Source organism: Typopeltis vanoorti, chromosome 23, assembly GCF_054136105.1.
Source record: "Typopeltis vanoorti isolate ZY-2024b chromosome 23, IOZ_Tvanoo_1.0, whole genome shotgun sequence".
Classification (NCBI taxonomy): domain Eukaryota; kingdom Metazoa; phylum Arthropoda; class Arachnida; order Uropygi; family Thelyphonidae; genus Typopeltis; species Typopeltis vanoorti.
The window spans coordinates 84,359,371-84,378,119 of NC_143571.1; the positions used below are offsets into that span (position 1 = coordinate 84,359,371).

The 18,749-nt window shown below is 34.2% G+C and overlaps 1 protein-coding gene across 1 annotated transcript in view; it reads right to left on the reverse strand.

Moving 5' to 3' along the window:
* LOC150094042 (irregular chiasm C-roughest protein-like) overlaps positions 1-18,749 on the reverse strand; it is a 159,347-nt gene that overhangs the window by 22,138 nt on the left and 118,460 nt on the right. Inside the window, exons 3-9 of the mRNA XM_090412757.1 lie at positions 13,376-13,486; positions 13,025-13,228; positions 7,844-8,140; positions 7,388-7,678; positions 3,049-3,336; positions 1,613-1,915; positions 872-1,000 (exon numbers count right to left, since the gene is read on the reverse strand). Of these exons, the coding sequence (XP_090268883.1) occupies positions 872-1,000; positions 1,613-1,915; positions 3,049-3,336; positions 7,388-7,678; positions 7,844-8,140; positions 13,025-13,228; positions 13,376-13,486 (1,623 nt within the window). The remainder of the gene's footprint in view (positions 1-871; positions 1,001-1,612; positions 1,916-3,048; positions 3,337-7,387; positions 7,679-7,843; positions 8,141-13,024; positions 13,229-13,375; positions 13,487-18,749) is intronic.

Here is an 18,749-nt window from a genome sequence, read left to right on the forward strand (position 1 = left end):
AACGTAATAATTTATTATAGAATTTTTTAAAGCAAAAATAAGACAATGAATAAATAAAAATAAGCTTTCTTCTGTAGCAAAATAAATACTCGCTACAGAATGGGGCAGCTGCTTTTCATCTTTACATGTTAAGTACAAAAAAAATTATAAATTACCATGTGTGTGTGTGTGTGTGTGTGTGTGTGCGCGCGCGCGCGCGCGCGCGTGTGTGTGAAAATAATTTCTAAATTATTTATTATACAAAAGTTTCCTTATATATATATATAAGGAAACATTTGTATAATAAATAGTTTAGAAAACATAAATAAAAGAAATCATCGAAGTGTTTATTGGTGTCAAATATTTTAGAATATTAAAAACATATCCTTAAATAGTTAGGATAAAAAAATTCAGGATTATGTCAATTTAACAGCACTGCGAATTAATATTCTTGATAAACAATTAAAAAAAAAGGTGGTATGGACGCTTCTCAATTTTCTTCAAGTATTACTTATGAATTAAGTAATTATACCAGAAAGTAGCACAGTAATGTATAAAAATCTCGGAGTGTTAAGATTAGCTTGCTCCAATTCTTTGATAATTAAAAGAATGAGTAATGAGGATATTAATACCCTATTTGTTTATAATAAGAAAAGTGCCTTGAATACTTTTTGAAGTTTTAAAATCAAGTTATTATACTTTTCCTACTTTTACTCATACTACCAATTAAAGAAGCTAATTAACTTAGCTTTCATAAACTAATTAAACGATACTTATGCAGTATAATTAGTGGTGTTTGTTATTTAGGAATTATAATTAGCTATATGATTACAAAAGTTTATTTTTGTAGCTAAATGGATTTACGATGAAATTAAAAAGGAATGCATTTTACCTTTGCCTCTTCCTCTTCTTGCTTTGAATTTCATCACCATGACAACCACAAGAGCTACAAACACTAATCCAACTACTACTGCAATCAGGACAATAAGCACAGGACTGAAATTCAGCTGCCACACATTATCTAGAGGAAAAGAAACGCTAACTCGTTTACATATTTACGAAGCGCTCGTATGCCGATTATAAAACATTAATGCGAAGCAACAATGCATAATTCAGTGCTTAATGTGCATAATCATGGTAGCAGTAATCGGGGATTAAATACTATTAAAACTAACAGAAAATGTCATAAATATCGTCGCTTACGAAAAACGTATTTATAAAACTCAAGGAAACCTTCGCCATGCCAAACGTTGGCAACAACAGCGTGCCGTTAAAACTGTACGGAAACTATGAAAATGAACGCAACGTAATTATCGTCTGCCATTCTTTTCACGCGACGTCCATAAAATGAGTAATAAAATTCAGTAATATGCATTTTCTTAACACAATTAAATACACTTGTATTTTATAAACCCAGAGTAAAATTAATGAGTACTTTAGAAGATTTAATGCTTATTATAAATATTTATTAATTTCATATAATTAAAATGCATTTATTTCCTGGTTTTTCATCTATTTTAAATTATATTTTCTATGATTTCATATATGCATTAACAGTCAAATAATCTAAATAATAATTAGTTTGAAAAGAATAATGGAAAATAATTAAATATTGAAATAAATGATATCATACCTCTTCGTGTTTGACTTTCTGGACCGGGCAGTGTTGTCGATCGCAGTACAACTGACTGACTTTTTCCTTTAGTGTTCACTGCGTAAATAACCACAATAAACGTTGTCCCCGACGGAAGACCCCGAACCACAAAAAGTGGCGTGCTGGCAGTGACGTTAGCTTTCAAACGATGTAGGCCAGTATCGTGAACTTCCAGAATGAAATGTTGTTGTAATCCACCATCATATCCTTCTAGACATTCCACGCTTAGGGAGTCCTCTGTCTGATTGATTATGCTACAGTTTTCTACTGAGTCTGGTGGACCTAGCATATAGATAGACATAATTGAGAACAAGGTAATTACATCTTAATTTAAACATTTAGGAGCTTTATAGTCCTTATAAGGACTGGCTTAAAGGGGCGAAGCAAGAATGCTTTTCATCTTCCCCGTTATCTGTAGAGGACAGTGTAGGGATAAGGTGTTGCTGAGCTATTAAAGCTCTGATCATGGCAGGAGAGTAACAGCAATAGCCAAGCCTCAGTTAGAACTTCATTGGCTACAGCAATGCCATCCATTACCCACCAAGGATATTAATCACCGCATCTCACGGTCGATTAACTTCCGTCAAATTTAGGAGCCTAATCCTAATAGTCCTAATAAGGACTGGCTTAAAGGGGCGAAGCAAGAATGCTTTTCATCTTCCCCGTTATCTGTAGAGGACAGTGTAGGGATAAGGTGTTGCTGAGCTATTAAAGCTCTGATCATGGCAGGAGGGTAATAGCAATAGACGAGCCTCAGTTAGAACTTCATTGGCTACAGCATTGCCATCCATTACCCTCCAAGGGTATTGGATTGAATGAATCAATCACCGCATCTCACGGTCGATTGATTCCCTCCAAATTTAGGAGCAAATACGGTAGTAGTAGTAAACGTAGGTGGGAGATGAATTTTATCTATTGGTGTTGAGATCACCGCTTCGCTTATTGGAGGCATGAAGTAGCTTCAAAAAGTTCAATGTTTGGTCTCTGGAACAGGGGGTTTCCGGACTATATAAAAAATAAATATAAAACTGATAAAAAAAAATTCCTTAGCTTATCCATGGTAAATAATGTACATAATGTACTATATGTATTCAAATAGCCTTTTGTGGATGGGAGCAAAATAAATAAATATATTACGAGACATAATAAGTGTATTTTTATGAAGAAATAGTATATTAAACTAGATAGTCCGAATAATAAAATAAATCGCTCAATATTTTTGAAACACCAAGTAATAATAATCATATACTTTACACACCAATCAAATATTTACTTAGAGCAAATATTTCAATTTCCCGCTATATTAACATGTTGTTAGTTGATATATATCCGCGGGTAAAAAGCACATTTATACTTAGCAAATAGAAATTAGAAAAGAAATATTTTTGAATAGCATAACAATTCCTCCAACTTACCTGCTGGCACTATTGTATAAACACATGGTTCTCTTTGGGTTCCAACGGAATTTGTGGCCCAACACAATAAGGTTCCGTAATCATATTCAGTTCGGGGAATGTATGTTGTAATGCTCGCTGTTCCTTCATTGACGAAAGTCACGACCTCCAAACTGTCTGCCGAATTGTTAAATTCCCAACGAAAGGACAGCTCCTTGGGATCAGATTCTACTTCACACACCACTCGCACTGCTTCATGCCTCGCAGCTCCGTAAATAATTTTTTGACTCGACTTACAAACAGGTGAATCTGAAAGGAGGGAAAAGAAAACAATAAATAAACAATATGGTACATATCACTACCACAGTCCGCGCGGTTAGCCTAGTGGCTTTGCACTTCGCAACCATATGCCTGGGGAGGGAGTGACCTAGGTTCGATTCCCGTCGCCGACGTGAGGAACTTAATCTTCCTCAGCCATACCCAAGTTAGCCGGTCTTGGGAGAATACAGGGCTTCCCTCCCCCCAGTTTATCTGGGGTTTTTCATCGCGCAAGCAGAAAAACCCGCCCCCTGAATACACACGGCTCTCCAGCCATAAATACTTAACCTCCCATGAAGGGGCTCAACTCGCCCCAATAGGAATGGGTGATAAAAGGGAGGAAACTCCATATAAATAAATAAAATTACTGAAAATAAAAAAAAAATAGCATAGAGTTCCCATTAAAATACGAATATTATTCACAAATGGCTACGATGATAATTGTCACTGTGTTTTAAAGTGATTTGTTTAAAAGGCAACGCATTATTGTAATCATATTTACCCCTTCAACAAGTGATGTTTACATTAAGAAATTAACCTATGTGGCATATGCATCTTAACCACGCTACACTAGCAGTTATATTTATTTAAATCCGCAAACGCAAATTTTATTTCCCAAATGGAGTAAACAAATCCATTTAGGCCTGACTAGCGTTTGGAAAACTAGTGAGCTGCCAAACTCGACCATTAATCATAATAGATACCTGATCCAAGGCTAACAATGATTTTCATTGGCTCTAGGAAGGAAAGTATGGCATGCAACGTTTCGTTAACAGTATACTTAACAGTATTAACTCCTTACCAGTATGCTGCATATTATATCCGAAAACGAGTGAGTTCTATGGTCGATTTTCTTGAGTTGCAGGGGGAAAAAAAGATACTTGCCTGAGCAAGGTTTAAAAAAAGTTCCTGTTGTAGACGATTATCGAATTTGAAGATGGTCTTTCTTCTGACGGTCTCTTGGTAAGAAGGTTACTGGACTACGCAGGCAACACATTTAGGGAGGCAAAGCAATTTTTAAATATCGAAAAAAATCAATCAAAAAGGAAATGTTTAGTATAATATATCCTAATTTATAATCTGCTTCATCTTATTTGCCTGAGATGGGAATCTACTGAGTATAATTATTTATTTAACAAAATAATACCCGTATGGTATTTTATTATCCATTACTGTTCTAGTCAACTGTTTAGTTTGTCCATTTCTAAAGTTATCTCTAACTATAGAGGCAAGTATATCATACTTGACAAGAAATTGTATTATTCTTATCTTAATCCTTTACGCAAGGATAAATAAACAAAATTTGTGCGTTAACACCTTCACGACTACTCTATTTATACATAGAAATTTCTGACTTCACATCAACGACTTCAGTATTCCATAATGAAGTTTATGCAGAGGTCACCACCTAGACCAGTTTCGACCTTTATTGAGGTCACATCTGTATGAGTTGCATCAAGGAAGACACTAAAGTTAAATCAATGTAGAAGGTCATATGTTTTCTATACATAAGAAGTAGAATGGTTATAACCATATTAATAAATTCTCAGGTCAGAAATAGTTATAGAGAAATGGGAAGTGAAAAGTCTTTATATATAAATGGACTATTCAAGAAGATACCTCGCGCAAACTTTGTTTGCTTACGCTCGGATATAGGATTAAGAGAAGAGCATAATTTCTTGCTTTTAACGCAGCAGAGAAAAAAACTTTCTACTCTATTAGCAAGTATTTAAAGAGAAAAGATAGATCTGTTGTAGCCAGATACGAAGAAATTCTTCCTGCACAAACAGTTGTAGCATAGTTCAATATCACTTATTGCACACAGAAATTGTATGCATATCATTCAATAAAAATTAAGCAGTGTTCTTGTAATAATGATAAATCAATATCACTCGATATCCTGTTAAAAGTCCATGTCGATTACTGAAGAAACACGAGATTCTTATGGGAGTTGGGGGAGATCTTCTCTTAGCTAGGTAAAACTTTCACGCGCGCTGTGTTCACTTTTAGACTGAGCAATTCGTCTTTTTTTATAGTTTTGTACATTTTTTAAGGAATGCCTCACCAACTCTCTCTCTCTCTTTTAAAATATGTCTAATCAAGTGGGTAATAGGTGAATTTCATCATCGTGTGTGAGCTTACCATACTGTTTAATGAAGGTCTGAAGTCATTTAAAAGTAGTTCCATGTCTAGTCCATAACGCGTGATTTCTGAATCATGTCAATCCTTAGCTGACTCGTGGTACGAATGTTGTAATAAATTTACAATCTTTTTTGGATAGGATTCAGATATACAACAAGCAAAAAAGAACAGAAAGAGCTATGCAAGTTCACCCTGAAGAGGCTTTGACAAATTGGTAAGTTTCTTACAAAGTTTTAACAAAGATTTGTGTTAACTTCAAAGCAAGGGCTTTTATCCACAGAGCAACCTACTAAGTCAGGCTACTCATATTCTAGCATCATTAACATTTGAAAAGCCTTTCTTAGAACAAAGGATAAACTTTTTTCTTCTTATAAAAAAATCCATTTCAAAATGAAAAAAACAACACTTCAAAAAATAAAAAAAACTCATTATAATTACTGTTTCCTTTTATTTGCAATAAAACTGCAAGTTCTTAATGCTTCTGAACTTTTAATGCACGAAAAAAGTTTGTTTGGTCAAAAGCAGCTCTGCTAATTCTAATGTGTTTTCTGTATATGTGAGACATTCCTTTTCTACGCCTCCAATTTCCTGTAGGCAACCCACAGACTAATAATAACAGCGAAAATCACATCCAATCTTCATCCGCATTAGCTGCTTGATAGAGTTAAGTCATCCGCTTTTCCTTAATGCTTATCTGGCTTCAACCATTGGCTTAAATAATTAAAATTTATGATAATCCCTTTCACTGGTACGTAGTGCTTGCATAAATATTTCATGGAGAAGTGTTATAGATAGCGATTGGCTAATAAACTTACCAGAATAATATTCATGTTTACCTTTCTTGCAAATGAGCAGGAGATCATAACCCTTGATGGAGGAGATTACAGGTAGGCATCGCAGAAGGAGAGTGTGTTTCTCCAAACGAGCCCATCTCTTTTATGGCGTCAATCAGAGGCTCATTCCTTAGAGAGCTTTTTACATTCTCCATCAAGCTGATGACCTTAACTATACCTTCAATTACTTTTTAGTATCGTTTCCGGAGGAGTTTTTTTGTTCTATGTACACTAATTGTATCGTATGTTATTCTTTTTCACGATTTTAGGTTGAAAAGAATGTTTTTTTTTTTGTTACACGTATTTGTTTTATTAGTTTTCTTTGGAATTTATTGAATGTTTTATATAAGAAATGTTTTCTTGTAAATTACGAATCTTACGGTATAAAAAAAATTCGCCTTTCATTAATATGACATTAGTTTAATTATTTAATCAAGATAATAGATTGTGAGAATGAGAAGCCTGCAGTTCGCTCTGACATTAAACATTAAAAAAAATTCTTTTCTTTTTTTTTTTATGAAATGCCAAAACTCTTTCAAGATTATTGTGCAGCATTACCATGAAATATGATTAAGGAAACAAAACATTTTTTATAACTATTAAATTATCTTAATTTCGCCCTAATATTTTAAAGACAGTGCATAAATTAATTTAGAAATTATATACATTGGCCACAGATAAAATTGGATTCCTGGTTATCAATTTCTTACTACAATATAAATATGAAAAAAAAAAAACGGTCAAATTAGCGCCATCTATCGGATAAAGTGTGAAGTACTACAATTTTTCTGCTGATCATTGTGCTTAGATTGTTACAAAAATGTATCTAGTCCCGAAGAAAAAATAGGAGCGCCATCTGTGTCAGATGGCGCTCATATATTTTCCAAACCATCATATATTTTCCAAATCAGATCAATACTGTACAGTAAAAATAAAAATAAGGATATTGAGAATTTTTAAAATAGTATTGAATAAAAACTTTATCCCTATATAATATTGGCAAATTTCTACTTGTAATATAAAAATATAAAGAAATAGGATGTGAGAAAAAAGGGAAAAAAACTTACATTGTACCCTTAGGTAGATATGATTGCTTTCTCCTTGTCCTTCTGTATTTGTTGCTGTACAAGTATAGCGCCCTCTACTGGATCTTTGGACTTTCTGGAGCACCAAAGACTGATTACTGACGATGACACCGGCCGAAGTATTTGTGTGCAGCTCACGACCTTCAAATCTCCATCCAATTTCCGTAACCCAAGGACTTGCCCGGATGTTGCATTCAAAGTACACGTCATTTCCTTCTTGGATGTGAGAATGGCGAAGTTTGCTGCCAAGTCTAAGTGACAGCTGGGGAACATCTAGTGGAAAAGAAAAACAACAGCTCACTCCATCACTGCTGGTTGAAAAACAAAAAGCTTTAAATCGAACTGCTACCATTACATAACATTTCGATTAAATATTATGCTTGAAGTGATAGAGAAAATAATAATAATAAAAAGAAATAAGCAATGAAAATATCTTACAGTGTATTTCTAATTTCCATCCATCTTCGACAGCACTACTGGGAATAAGGTTGTTCTCGGCTCGGCAAGAGAGATATTTTCCGCTGTCATCGCTGGTTGGAGTAAATATTAAAATGCTTGTGGTGATGTAGCCATCGATAGATATTCTTTCTTTTGTGCGTATCATCTTCGTATTTCCTTTCCACCAGGTGATTGTTGCTGGAGGTCGTGACCCCTTCGCTCGGCACACAAATTCTACTGATTTGCCAGCAGAGAGGGGATGTGGTTCATCATCGATTTTAGCACTCTGAGGTCTAACTATCAAATAAATACCTCTAGAAATGAGTGACGTCAGACAGCACGCATTTAAATCATGAAAACTTTAATACTATAATCACAATAATACTACATTATTATTAACTATTAATTTTAGCAAACGGAATTCTTGTTATTTGAATATTGTTTAAATAACAGTATTTTATCTCCGTACCTGTTTAACTTACAGTGAATACATTTTAAGAATGGCAGGGCTGGAGGAGTCTTCAGTAAGAAATAAAATTGGTGGAAGAAATATTAATAATTTGAGGTATGCAGATGATACCACCTTGCTAGTAGAATGCAAAAAAGATTTGGAGGAACTTATTATGAAAGTTAAAGAAGAAAGTGCTAAATATGATCTTAAATTTAACCTCAAAAAGAAAAAAGTTATGGCAACATGTAAACTTAATAATTTTGAAGTAGATGGGAAGAAAATGGAAGCAGTTAACAATTTTGTGCTCTTAGGATCCGAAATTGATCAAGATGGTTATTTTACTGAAGAAGTTAGAAGAAGATTATTACTTGGAAAGAAAACAATGACAAATTTAAGCAAGATCTTTAAAGATAAAGATATTAGCAAATCAAAACAACAAAAATCAGAATCGTGAAAGCAATGGTATTCCCTGTGGTGCTGTATGGATGTGAAAGTTGGATCCTGAGAAAGAGTGAAAGAAGGAATATAGATGCATTTGAATTATGGGTTTGGAGACGCTTACTAAGAATACCATGGACTGCAAAGCAAACCAATAAATCAGTGATAGACAGAATAAAGCCAGATTGTTCCCTCCAAGCTATCATCATCAAGCACAAATTGTCATGCTTCGGACATATTATGCGAGCAAATGACAGTCTGGAGAAGATGATGCTTGCTAAAGTTGATGGAAGCGGGAGAAGACGAAGACCAAGAATTAGATGGGTGGATGTAGTTAAAGAAGCAACTAGAATGCGCTTGGAAATTCTGAACGATATGGCAAAGACAGATCTGAATGGAGAATGTATGTTCACAGAATCACCAGGAGTCGAAAAGGACTCGATGGAACATAACAACAACCATAAAAACGACTGCTCGCCATCTTATATTGAGCTATTAAAGCTCTGATCATGGCAGGAGGGTAAGAGCAATAGCTGAGCCTCAGTTAGAACTTCACTGGCTACAGCATTGCCATCCATTACCCTCCAAGGGCTTCTTTCCTTCCACTCTGCATATTAAATCGAATTCTTATATTTTTGTGATAATTTTAAAATTTTTGTATGATTCTAATTTTGAGTACTTTTTAAAATTATATTTGTTCTTTCAAATATTTTTGTTCAAAGTGTTAGTATATTTAAGAAAAAATCTAAATTTATATTTATATAAAATATAAGTAATGCATATGCGAGAATGCACGTGCACTCTTGCATTTTAATTATGATTAATAATCCCATTTATAGTACTGTAGAAAAATAAGGAATTACAGCCACTACAAAACATTCGAAAAACAAAAATAAAATATAAGCGTAATAAAACTATTTCAATAATTTTAATTTAATTTATTTATTTTATCTAGTGACGCTTCCTTGGGGTCCAAAGACTCATCGCATAGGACACGCTACACCACACAGAGAAAGATACAATATTTAATTGTATAATTCAGTATTCCTCCGAGGAACCTACTTGCGACTGACATACCAACAGGGGAGTCATCTTTTCGAAAGGAATTTATTTCACACATAAATAGTTATCCAACATCCCACAAAACACCGAACTACAGCACATTAAACCAAGTAAAAGGGGAGGGAATTATAGATATCTTCTAAGCATTTTAATTCAAAACGTGAATTGATGCTTGTTTGAAGAAAAGAATGATGCCCAGATATATAAACGTGTCATAAAATATATTTAAGAATATCTGAGTAACAAATGCGATTTGTACAATTAGGTTAAGCATAAATAACATTTTCTTCTGAACAATAAAACCCATGAACATTCTACTTGCTTTCAAAACTTCCACTCTATACGTGCTCTTTATCCAAAACTTTCTTTTGACTTCTAAGGACTTTTCAAATGAAGGTGAGTTGGCTAATTTTATTCTGAGGCGGAATTTTTCTTCCAAACAACCACAAAAAAGGCAAACTCGATCATACATACGTGCAAACGCAGTTACCAGCTATTATACGTTACTTCCGATATATCCATTGCTTCTTCCTTCTAATAAATCTCCAAACCGCCCTTCCCACAAAATATCCCAAAACCAGTTTGTTCATTCCAAACAACAAAAAAAGTAAGCAAGCTTTTATCCTTTATAGCAACCATTCTCACTGAATAAAGATTGATTCAGAGGGATCCAAGCCACTAGTGTGTGTGTGTGTGTGTGTGTGTGTGTGTGTGTGTGTGTGTGTGTGTGTGTGTGTGTGTGTGTGTGTGTGTGTGTGTGTGTGTGGAACAATTCGACTGTGTTTTAAGAGAGAACATTTTAACCTCAAAGCACAACAGAAACGGTACTTAACAGAATAATCAAAGTGACATATTCCTAATTATACGGGCACTTATATGTTTATCTACGACAATTAAGTGGGTAGAGATAAAACACCGAGATATACAGAGATATATCTTACAGCGTGCTTGGCTTCATATTAATTACGTTACTATTTTAAGCGCGTTCTTTGACTCTTTTATAAAAAAACGGCTACAGTGTTCTTCATATTTAATGGCAATTTGCACAGCTGATAAGCACGGGGACGAATTAGTCCTTTGTCAACTAAATGGATGTGTAAAAACTATTCTCATTTAAAACAGTAATAAATAAATAAATAATAAACGTAAGTTTTAATTTTATGATAACAACAGAATTCAGAAATCTGTAAAATTAACTTGTATTTAGTTTATAAATAAAAGGGAAAAAGAAAAACAAGAAATAAGCACCTTATAATTTTAGGTGACATTTAATTGAATGAAGTCCATACGATGGAGGTGACGCTAAGTAATCCACTTTGGACAGGAAATAAATGCCAATGTACTGGTTAAGATTACGTGAGAACAAAGAGTATCAAGATTTCTGGAAAGGCAACGTGGCATCTTAATTGAAAGCTAATTGAGTTTGCGAAATTCTCTATTGGGCTATTGCCTTTTAACGGTAGTCTCAATCTGAAGAACAATCAGTTTTATTAAAGAAAGGACGAGGAATTAAGAAAAACGATTTGCAATGCCAATTTATTCTGAGTGCTCAAAGTAACTTTAGTTATCTAAACTGGACCTTCTAAACGCGATATTTTATATTTGCAGAAGAAACGTCTGAGTTCAGTGATATGTGGGGAAAATTTACATACCACTATTTTACGGTTAGCGCAGTGTAATATCATCAGACTACGTCATAATCCGAAATACCAGTCTATGAAAAAATAACCCACTAAAAGAGAATATTGTAATCATGATTTGTGTTGATGTCACACGTAAAATTCTCTCTGATCACATGTTTTATGCGTTATTAATTCTATTAGGTCCTCACGTTTACCTAGCGGCTTTGCGATTCGAAACCATATGCTTTATGAAGGAGTGTCCTAGGTTCGATTCCCATCGACAACGCGAGGAGCTTAAGGATCTTCTTCAGCCATAGTCACGTTAGCCGGTCTTTGGCGTGTACAGCAGGGTTTTTTCCACTAGTTTATTTGGGGTTTTTCATCCCGCAAGCAGGGAAACCTGTCCCTTGCCGTGCTATATCCTATGACTGCAGCCTGTGTGTGTAGGAAACCACCTTGCTCATAGTCATTTCCATAGATTGTGGAGTATATATAGCTGCCCCTAAACAGCCGAAAGGCTATAACCACAAAAATTCTATTAGCCACTAATGTTAGAAGATGTAGTCCAAATTTTTGTATCCCTAAATTCTAAGAGAGAGAGAGAGAATGACCAGAAAATTCGTGTCGTGAGACATCCTTATCATATCTATCTTTCAGAAGTATTTCAGAACTATATTACTCCCACACTTTGTTGTATAAAAGCAAGCTCTAAAAATAAGGAATGCTGAAAAAAAAAACACGTAACGATAGAATTCACATATGACACAGATTGTCATTATTGTACATTGACTGAAATAAAGTTTGCATTTTAAATCACTAAATGACCTTCATAGATCTGAATTGCCTCGTAATAATTTTCATGATGCTAGGTGTACAGAAGACAGAAACCATTTTGCATTCGATTCTAGTTACTAACTAGAGATTTGTTTTTCACAAGCCAGATCTAGAGACAGTCAGACTTTGGTGCAAGCATGCAGGGTGTTTAATCACGCAACTCAACAAAATCGACCGTACAGGAAACACGAGTATATAAATAAATAATTTCGTATGAACATTGCCTCTTATCTAGGAAGCCGTGGATAGGAAATTTAACCTCAATGGTGAGAACTGGGTTCAGCTAGCAGTCTAATGTTTTCCAAAATTTCCCCTTATTCCTTTTTTAGCCAAAAAAAAAAAAAGTTAGATATCTGTCTAGAAAATCTTACTGTATTACTATGTTTATAGTGTGATATAATTTACTACCCTTGTATCACAATGTAAACTTATGTATTTAAATATTATCATAAATTAATCTATTTTAAACACATGAAGAGAAAAAATAATGACTTGAATTGCGTACGTAGGATATCTCATTAGATAGAACGATATCTAAGGATAACGAATTAAGCCATTTCTCTTACCTCTGTACTTTATTATTAACTAAAGATTACTTAACATATTATGTATTTATCGATAACACAATTTTATGTGTAATTTGACGATATTTAAATATGGATTTTCCAAATGTTTTGCTTTGGTACGTTTCAATTCTGAGTTTCTACAGGGTGTGTGTGTGTGTGTTTCTTCATGTTATAAACAATAATAAGTCAAACTAATTAAACGACTCACAGTTCATGTCCACGGTGACATATGTGGTAACAGGGACGGATATATTGTTGTTCGATGCCTGGCAAGTGAACACAGCCATGAGATCATGCCGTTCGAGTGTAGATATCTCGATTTCGTTCCGGACAACTCCCAAAGGGCTAATCTCATAGGTATCGTCTAACAAGACGGATTCTCGCCACCAAGTAAGGGATGGGATAGGTTTCCCTGAAAAAGAAAAGAAATCTATTTTAAAATCGAAGAACGAAACATATAGGTGGATCTATTGATTTCTCAACAAACTCCAAATCAAAGGAAACTGTTTAAATAATTAATAATCAATTTAATTGATGGCCAACAATTTCTTCCACTTACCTCCTTCTGTTTCGCACACTAGATGGAGCCTGTCTCCTTCATTATGAGGACCTATTAAGCTTTGTAAGATTTCTCCATTATGGTCAGTGATTATCGGTTTCTTTGCTGGCACTAAAGAAATAAGCGGAGTTGGAATATGCAATTACAAACAAGATAAGATGCAGTGGCATTAAGTAGAGATAAAAAGAATGAATAAATCTAAGGCCTTCACAGAAATTGCTATAAAATAAATGAGCCGAATCTTTAAGTAGAAATTAGAACAATGGATAGCATGCAAATCACGTGACTTACATTCCCGTATGTCCAATAATTTGTCATACGTTATACAGACAGGGCAATTAATAATAAAGCTCTCTTCATGCATCCTGCTGATTTCCCAACAGTACAATCCAATCGGATTCTGATCTCACCGAGTCATTCGTTCAATCAGCATCTGTCATTATCTTATTACAAATCCTTTCTTCAAATGACACATTGAAGTTCAATATTTTCCTCGCAACAATTTAGAAGACAAACTGGTGCTCTAACCCGCTTCCTAGTTTTCATCTGCTTCATTTTTGTTTTTCTCATACGATCGCAGTTCTGTTATCACATTCACTTTTAAAGCTGCTACAACACAACGGAACACACACATGAAATGCATGTTCACTCTGTCTTTAATTATTTATACTACACGCAAAGGTTCATATTGCGATGGGAGTGTGCACTAGACAGAATTGCTCTTTATATTCCCAACGTTACAGCCATGATAACGAAAGCTCTTTTATATGGAGATTACTTTTTTTTGCGTCATCTGTTATATAATTTTCTAAAAGTGCCTTTGTAAGTCGCGTTCTTTTTTTTTAACAACACGCTGTACTTTACTATAACAGCAAATCTTATTTTTTATGATTATTCGAAAACCATTAAGTTATCAAATTTTATCAGCGCTGAATAGGGTCGTATGCTATAATAGGGTTTTCATATAATTTTCCTTGAACATAATAATATTATTATTTCAATTATCTGATTTTGTATCCTTTATTTTTTACATAGTAAATAAATATCCATTGTCTGAACCACCGATGGTGTTATTGTTTCAGTATGTTCGGCCTGTTTTTGAATTCCATGGAAGAATTTAGGCCAGAAATAAGCAAGAGAAACAAGCCGAAAAAATACTTTTAACGAAATAACATACACTTCCACGTAAAGGAAGAAAGTGAGCGTCTATCCACTCGATAATTCAAGTCGTTTGCCTATTTTCTTCTTACCTCCCGATTAACTTTATTCCCCAGTTTTTCAGTGGATGATCACACATCAAAAACAACCTACCGCATTCTGACTGATACTTTCTTCAGAAACACATATAAAGATTGAACACCTTGCATACCAGCAAGTCTTCTGCTTTCAGGACTATCTCCAGATATGTGGTTAAAACATATGCTGTGAAATTAACACTTTGTGAATATATTTCAACTAAAACTGTAAAACTCTGTTCAAGTTCGACATCGGCACAAACTTAAAATAATTGTTCTGTCAGTTGTGGTGCATCAGAAACTTTCCTAAAATTTCTTGATGCCGATCAAGAAATGATTCAGATAGTTGATGACCACTCTCGCACAAGTACTATATTCGTCGCAGACGTTCTGCTTCCTATTTATCCTATTCATGCAACTGATTTCATCTCTGGTTTCGCCTAAGTTTATACAGACGTACAACTGAGTCAGTATTCATTCATAACCAAGCTTCAAACCAACCGAATCAGCTTCTCTTCCTCCATTTTGATTCTATTAACCTCATCCCTGGGTAAAAACTTTCTCACTGAGTGTTCCCTAAAGACTAAGATTTCCAACAGCTGAAGAAAAATCCTCAATAGGATCCCCTTTTTTCCTTATTACTTGTTCACGTGCAGTACAGATGAGAATTAGATCTCATCAGTACTGATGAGATCTAATTCTAATAACCTTCTGTGCAGATGTATATGTAACTCGTCGGTATGTTGTAATCCTAAAATTAGTAAATTAAAATGTGTCACCAATGTCTATGTTCTCAAACAGTAGATTAAAGGGAAATGTGTTAAGTAGAATGTGGGGGGGAAGCAGCAGTATAGCAGATAGAATGAGTATTTGCAACGTTACTGGAGGTGAACATATTGAATCTTTGTAATGTGCAGCACTTGAATCCGGTCGTTACTAGCGATTTGATTGTTTGTCATCCCTTGGTATCTTTAGAGATATCGACATGCGTACATGATCAAATCTTTTTGAACCATCGTGTATGTTTTCTAAAACTTCAAAGAAGATTTCGTAAAGTAATTCTGTATACCGAATTGAAATAAGTTTAATATAAAATTTGTCATAAATTGCTCTGGTATCATAGTCCTCAAATTAAAAGATATGAAGGTTCAGTACTAGGGTTTGATTTTTAATTCTTTGATTACGAGTTCTGTAAGGCTTTTAATTAATAATGAAGAACTGGTTTATTACTTTTATCCAATAATAAAGAAGAATAGTTCTGATGGAGTACATAAGAAATTATGTACCCCTCAGAACATCAGAACAGAATTTTATTTCAGTTTTAAGAGAATTTGAACAACTTTAAACGTATGACTTTCTAGAAATCTCTAAGGTGAGCGTGTATTGAGTCATAAAGTTGACCAATTTCTCTAAACATTCAGAAACCGCAGATTTAAGTCTAGATAACAGTTCATCTAATATACTGCATAATAAATATTTCATATCGATCAGGAGAAAATCAAGTAAGAAAATTACTTGGAAATACCAAGATGATAACGCTTCAAGGAATGAGAAAGAAAATGAACTAAAATTGGAATACATTATTTATTTACCTTTTAATAGGAAGCCCAGACATACTATCAGATTTCTAAATTTCTCAACCTAGAGACGCTTAAAATTTATAAAGAGAGCATTTTAATGGTTTATTTTAATGTTTGACTAATATTATCACGTTCATCTGAAATCGATGCATCCACAGCAAAAAATGTGTGGGCTTGCAATTCAAAAGTATCTTAGTAAAACTTCTCAAAATTGGAAGCAATGCAAATTTCAAACATCTATCAGCAATTTAATTCCACAAACTTCATAATTCAATAGAAGTTAGAGCAAAAAATTGTAAAATAAGCCCATCCTAATATTGTACTTCTTATTATTTTAATTCCCCGCTGCAGCGTTTCTTTGTAACCATTTTACGGAAAACTAACTTTATATCCCCTCATAAATTTTTTATTATACAGATATTATCCACTTGTCAAAATGTCTAATAAATGTGTCTGATAATTAAAAAAAAGTGCTCGGTGCACCGGCCATATTTTTAAGGTGCTGTACCGAGGAACCAATCAGATCTCCCAGGATAACTATTTCTATTTGCTTAATCCTGTTTCCTTCGTATTGTATCTGCACTCGCTCGATAGGACACCACAGAGCCACCATAAATCGATTAATAACTATGACTCATTGGACAAAGAAGCTTAGAAACGATCTCGGTCTGTTAATTTCACATGATTTGGATGCTATTGATGTGCACATCAAACACATGCATGCATGGACTGTGTACTTTGTAGAGCTCAGTTTAATTAAAATCCGGGCAATAATTCCAAGAGTTCTGAACGTAATATTACATGTCTAAACCTCCCCCCCCCTAACAAACTCTTTTTATATATTTTTTTTCCATACGTAATCTCAGAATAATTGCAGGTATCAGATTACTTTATCCAGGCCTTCAAACCTTTTTAGAACACTTCAGTTCAACATAGGAAAAAAATTACTCTTTCGCTTTTTCACAAAAAAACTTTTTTCCTGTCAAGGAATTAATTATAGCTTAAATTCTTTATTTTTAAATTCTCAGTAGAAAATGCCATAAAGACTTCACGAAATTAGTGATTTGACATTTAATTATAAAAGAGTGCGAAAGGTATCTTGTTCACATCTAATTATACAACCGGTGTCGTTAAAATTTTTGAATAAAGAGTCGTAAGATAATAATTAAGAACACAAAGTTAAAAACTAAATTGGATAGTTCAGAATTAAAGGTCAACTTGTTTTTTTACCTTCTAGATCAGGGTCGTTGCCCGGTGTGGAGCTTACAAAAGTGTAAAATGCTGTGCATACACTAATCTAAATAAAGAGATTTTAAACCCAATCTATGTGCATAACTATATGCATAACAGAATGTTTAATTCAATAAAATATCGCGAACGTTTCTGCTGGAAACCATTTACTTTTTCTTCTCCCCCCCATTATTCTTGGTTAGTTTCCTTTGCGTTTGGATATCTCTTAGAGTTAGTTTCCAAGTAATAATCCTTGATCCTTCGCTGTACACTTCTCGTAAATTACTCGTGGGTTAAGTATTCGAATTCAATCTCACACAGTTTATTATTATTTTGTCATAGAAGCTTATTGCTTTAAATCTCTAACCATAAATAAATATTTTATGTATGAGTATACTCACTGTATTACTTGCTATAACTTTATGCACAGAACCATATCCAGGGTCATCATTAAATTGAGTTTTACTACATAAATGTAGTTTTAATGGGAGCTTCCGAATATCAGTTCAATCAGTAATAAAATTTATAGAACGCCTTATGTGGGATTTTCTCTTAAAGTAAAAAAAAAAGTTGCATGTCTTAATATGGAGCAGCCATTTACTTCCTAACTTAATAAACCTTCATAAATATGTAAATGGTAAGCACCTCTACCCCACAACTGCGTGAATCCTATTCTATTCAGCTGCGTGAACAAATGCGCGCGCGCGCGCGCGCGCACACACACACACTTTTTTATATCTAATAGATAATACTGGTTCGTCTTTTTAGAAGACATCATCGGCTGCACTACATAAAAGCGAAAAAATCAGAGATACATAAAAATTATTCGAAGTAACTTTCCAATATGGTAATCCATCTAGCATAGTATTAAATTGCCAACGGATTGGTAACATTTGAGTGAATTCTTGGGCGGCTAACTGCGTTGTGGTTCTCGCGAACGAGATGTGGTCTCGCGAAATTCATAGCTGAATGGCAGAGAAGTAGTAATCAGAAAGGTTTGTAACTGAGGTTGAGATTAAGGTGAACAAGGATTAGTACAATTTCTGTTATTTTTGTTTCAAGTTCATCCTTGCATTTATATATGATTTCAGATCTATCCCAGTTTACTGAATGTGTAGTGGATTGATCGACGACAGGATCAGAAGAATCACGAAGATGAGTAAATGAAGCTGAGGCATTGGTTCTACCGTAGGTGATATCTCTGCAATGTTCTTCGATACGAAGCTCAATTGATTCCTCAATTTGTCCGTTACACAGAGAATTGTAGCCACACCAAAGATAGTGGGGGGGGGTGAATAAAGTACATATTTTATATTTCTTGAGGAGTTT